This window comes from Crocuta crocuta, unplaced genomic scaffold (assembly GCF_008692635.1).
Source record: "Crocuta crocuta isolate KB4526 unplaced genomic scaffold, BGI_CrCroc_1.0 scaffold303, whole genome shotgun sequence".
Classification (NCBI taxonomy): domain Eukaryota; kingdom Metazoa; phylum Chordata; class Mammalia; order Carnivora; family Hyaenidae; genus Crocuta; species Crocuta crocuta.
Genome location: NW_027528276.1, coordinates 1,396,322 through 1,401,294, shown reverse-complemented (window position 1 = coordinate 1,401,294; position 4,973 = coordinate 1,396,322). Strand labels below are relative to the sequence as shown.

Sequence of the window (4,973 nt, the reverse complement as noted above, 5' to 3'; positions counted from 1 at the left end):
CAGCCTTCCCTCCGGGCCAGCCCCCCGCCCGCCCCCAGGAGGCCCCCGCGCCCCGCCGGCCCCGGGAGGGGAGGGGGAGGGGGGAGGGGGCACCTGCTTCTGCAGCCGCTCCTGCTCCTCCTGCTCGGCTTGCGCCTTCTCTCGCGCCTCCTGCTCCTCCCGCCTCCGGGCCTCCGCCTCCCTCTCGGCCCGAGCCTCGGCCTCCCGCGCCAGCTGCTCTTCTCGCAGGCGCCTGGGGGAAGGAGGAAACTCGGTTCCGTCCTGCGCTTCTTCCACGGCCTCCATGAGGGCCCCTGCAGTCCCCACGGGTTCACTCACTTGTCCCTTTCCGCTTGCAGCCTCCGCTCCTGCTCCTCGCGCTCCCGCTGCTCCCGTGCTTGGCGCCGCTTCTCAGCCAGGAGTCGAGTGGCCTCTTCTCGGTCTGTGGTGCCGGCCATGGGTTTGCTAGGGGTCGCTGGTGGTGCAGGGGCTGGGGGTGAGGTCGGGACAGCAGTATCTGCGGTGGGATCGAGGACCAGGAGTCAGCACACACCAGCTCAGGCACCGCCATCACCACTGCATGCCCCGTGCTTCCTGGAGCTCAGGGAGACCCACCCACCCGACTCCCGCCATCAGCTCAGAGTGGTGTGCTTCTCCCCTCTGGCCTGTGTTCTGGGCCCAGACCTGCTGAGGGCAGGAGCCTCCTCGTCCTGGGGCGCCTGGGTGGCTCAGTCGGTTAAGCGTCCGACTTTCGCTTAGGTCATGATCTCGCGGTTCGTGGGTTCGAGCCCCGCGTCGGGCTCTGTGCTGACAGCCAGCTCAGAGCCTGGAGCCTGTTTCAGATTCTGTATCTCCCTCTCTCTCTGACCCTCCCCTGCTCACTCTGTCTCTCTCTCAAAAATAAATTTAAAGAAATAAAAAAAGAGCCCCCTCTTCCTGTCTCCCAACAGCCAGTCCCCAGGCACCTCTGGGCCCATCTCTCTGACCACCCCTGCCACACAGGCAAAGCTGGCTTCCCTTACAACCTACCTGCAGGGACGTCAGCTGCGGGCTGCTCCTTCTGGGGCTGGGCGGGGGTGGGGGAGGGCACAGGCGAGGGAGCTGGTGAGGCGGGGGCTGCTGGCTCCTTCTCGTCACTGGTCTTGCCCTTGTTCTGGTTTTTGTCCACAGGTCCTGCCGAACTGGGGCTCTCCTTCGCCTCGTCCTTCCTCCGAACCCGCCCCTTGGGTGATGCAGTGGTGCCCCGAGGGGACGGCGGTTTGGGGGGCAGAGCGTGGCCTGGCCCTGGGCTGGGGCAGGGGGAGGCAGGCCTCTGCCAGCATGTGGAGGGAGAGGATGGCCGCGCCTTGCCTTTGGGACTGAGAGAAAAGGAAGAATAGGTTAGGCCTTGAGCACAGCGTCCACACACGTTCAGCCCCTCTGAGCATGTCACTTCCTCCGGGAAGTGTCCCCCCGCCCCACGAGGCTGGCTCAGCACTCTCCACCTTATGTGTTCTCACAGAACCAGATTAGTGCCTTTTAGAGCACATCCTAGTTGGTGATCACATATTCATTTGTGAGCCTCTGATTACTGGCTGTCTCTCCAATCGCCAATAAGATCAATAGGAGCAAGAACCAGGCCTGGTTTGGCTACCGATGTGTCCTCGGCACTCAGAACAGTACCAGGCAGGTCCATTTCATTCATTCAGCGGGTAGTTGTTGAGTGCTTACCAAATGCCAGGCGCGGCTCTAGGTGCTACTGTGCTTCAGCCATCAAAACGCTCAAACAAAACAAAACAAATCTGCCCTCAAGGAGCTTTCGTTTTCACTTCAGGGGTGGGTGCCCAACAAATATTTGTGAATGGATGGATGGACGGACGGATGATGGATGGATGCCGCGCAGGCACCACCGTGCGCCCACCTGAGCTCGGCGCTGCAGGCAGAGAGGCGAGAGCGCTGCGAGGCAGGCAGTGACTGGCGCTTCTTGAGGCTGCGCTCCCGGGCCAGGGCGCTCTTCTCCTTCTCATTTTCCCGCTCTTTGTCCTTCTTCTCCTTTTTCTGCACCTGGAAAGGCAGGGAGGGGGGAGGGGAGGGAAGGAGAGCGGGGAGCGGAAGTTAACGGTGCCACGTTCTCCCGGCCCCGCCCTGCTCCCTGCCGGGCCCCCTCGACCCCAACCCTGTGCGCCCGCCCACTCACCGGTGAGGCCTCGGGCCGGCGGCGGACCAGGGCNGCACCCGGGCACCCCTGCAGAGGGATGAGTGCGGTCGGGGCGCGGCCCACGAGCGAGTCCGGCCCCTGTCCCGCCCCTCATGGGGGCTCTCCCAGAGCCGCTGCCCCTACCCTGGTCCCGGCCATTGCGGGGCAGTGTGACGGCACTGCGACTCCGTGCCAGGAAGGAGAGGGTGGGTGTCATCAGACGGTCCACGATGCTGCTCTCCCACGCGCTGAGCTGCAGGCTGCGATCTAGAGGGAGAATGCGGGAAGCAGGTTACCGCTGAGGGTCGCAGCGCGGAGGCAGGCGCACAGGGGACTGTCCACTACCATCCCCCTGGTAGGCCCAGGGAGGCTTCCCCAGGATGCTTACCCCAGTCGGGTGGGGCCACATTTGTCTGCCCTGGAGCCTGACCTTCACCGCAGACCCAGGCAACAAGATGCTTCCCAGGGCAATGGCCTGCATGGCGTGAGGGCCCCCTCTACCACTTTCCCTGCCCACTCCTGTGCCCCACTGTAGCACCCGGCTCCTCCTGTTATCAGAGGGCTGGCCTGGGGAGGCATGGCCCCATGGACTGGGGACAGTGAGGGTCCTTGTGCTCCTGAGTGGTGTCCCATGCCAGAGAGAGGCTGCTAGGGGGCTTGGCTGGCCTGGGCCACCCTGCTCTGTCCCCTCAGCTGCTGGGTTATTTTTAAGCTTCAGTCAGGTGGAGTTGGTACAGCAGCTGATCTGGTTGCTAGGCAACAGAACAACCAAATAAAAGCTGGAGAAATTTATAAATAACTCCTACCATGGCCCCTTCACATGTGAGCACCAGGGCACGGCCACAACACAGGGGCCATGCCACCCTCATTGCCCGCACCTCTGGAGGCAGCTGAGGCCATGGCTAGGGATCTGAAGGCAGAGAGGGTGGGGTCGTTTGGGCCCCCCAGGGTGGAGCCAGAATAAGGGGCCCCCTCTGCGCACACAGCACCCAGGCTAGTCTGGTACTTGGCAGNACCCCTACCCCCAACCCCATCCCCGCCCCACCTCCACCTGCTCTTGAGGCCCCAGCCAGGCCTTCTGTCTGCTGGGACACTGCCCTTTGTCTCTGTTCTCCTCCCCTGCAGGGCACACCTCTGTCCTCAGGGTCCAGACCCATACACCCAGCTCTCTTGAAGGGTGCAGAGCCCTGGGTGGGGTAGAGTGGGGATAGAGACCGGAGTATGTGAGGGCTCCTGGGACCTGGGGTTCTTGCTGTGCTCTGGAGGAGGCTTGGTGGGGGCTACAAGGGGCTCTGGAGGGAGGAGGGCTAGGCCTTCTCTTACTTCTACTGGGGGAGTTCCAGAGCGTGGCAGAGGACTTTGAGAGCCGCTTGTTGATTATAGAGTCCACGTGTTTAGGCAGGTTTACTGCCGACACGGAGCACCTGCTCCCACCTGGAGGGGAAAAGACACGGCATTAGGGCCGGGCCGGACAGGAGCCAGGGGGGGCACTGAGGCCTTCCATGCAGGATGCTCCGCGGGCAGGGTGGGAGAGGGAGGAGTGGGCAGGCTAGGAAGGGGAGGAGGAGGCGGACTTGGCTCTGGGAGGAGGGGGTGGGGGAGAGGTGACCAGAGACAACCTGGATTGGGGGAGAGTCAATGGAGAAGGAACAGAGGAAGGGGATGGAGTTGAACTAGAGAAACTATAGCCTTCTGGCCAGGAAGCCATTCCCTGGGGCTGGGCGCTGCAACCCCTCCCCCACAGCCACCCAGTGTCGGCGCTTGCTGGCACTGCCCTGCCAAGGCGCTATGGCTACGACACCCACGTACTGGGACAAATGCAGAGACGTTCCTAAACAGAAGAACCCCCAGTCCCAGTCACTCACACAAATCCACACATTCATACGGGCACACAAAGACATGCAGGCACGGGCACATAGAGTGAAAGGTACACTTCCACATGCACATGGGGGTGCAGTCATGCGCAGATACAGAAACACAAACACGGACAGACAATGGGTGGGACCCAGATGCACACAGGCACAAACACATCGAAGCAACTTCATCACGATATTTGTAACAGCTCACATTTGTTGGATGCTTACCATGTACCAGGCACTGTGCTGGGCACCACACACATGTTACCTCATTTGATCCTCCCAAACATCTACCTACAACCTCGGAGGCAAGTAGTATCGTTATCCCCATTTTACAGATGAACAAAGTGACATCGCGATGTTAGAGGTCACACCGCAAGTGCCAGAGCTGGGATCCTAACCCAGTTCTGTCTGACTTGGGAGCCCTCGCTGAGGTACACAAGGCCATAAACACACCAAGGCAAACAAACGCATATTATGACACACAACGCACAGGCCCATGAGCACATACAACAGAAGGTCCACAGCTGGAAATACCGAACTCTGCCATTACACAAAGACATCCAAACACAGCGGTACAACATGCCGGCAAAGAACCAGACCCAGATCCTGATGGCCCTACATGAAGAAAGCTCAGAGACACAAATCTACCTCCCAAGACAGGGACCTAAGGGGGTGACAGTTTTCTTAAATACCCAATGTCTGCAAGGCATTAAAGTGTTCTTTTCTGTATCATCAACTAATAGTAATAACAGGAGCAAAAAAGACTAATCTAAGGTGACAGAGGTTTGAAGAGCAAACCAAATGAAGGGAATTCATCTGTGACTTGATAGCAGAAGTCCTTGGGAAGGGACAATTTGGTTTACAAGATCATTCCAGAAGACACAAGTCACGTGAAGCAAGACATACCTGCTGCGGGGTGCTGCCAGCCCCTGGCACCAAAGCCGGTCCCTGGTCCCACG

The 4,973-nt window shown here is 60.3% G+C and overlaps 1 protein-coding gene across 1 annotated transcript in view; it reads right to left on the bottom strand.

The window, feature by feature from the left end:
- The window catches only part of MAP7D1 (MAP7 domain containing 1), a 23,387-nt gene that overhangs the window by 2,071 nt on the left and 16,343 nt on the right, over positions 1–4,973 (bottom strand). The window contains 7 exon segments of the mRNA XM_077753116.1: positions 94–232; positions 319–496; positions 1,009–1,337; positions 1,880–2,022; positions 2,156–2,200; positions 2,202–2,422; positions 3,479–3,589. Coding sequence (XP_077609242.1) covers positions 94–232; positions 319–496; positions 1,009–1,337; positions 1,880–2,022; positions 2,156–2,200; positions 2,202–2,422; positions 3,479–3,589 — 1,166 coding nt within the window.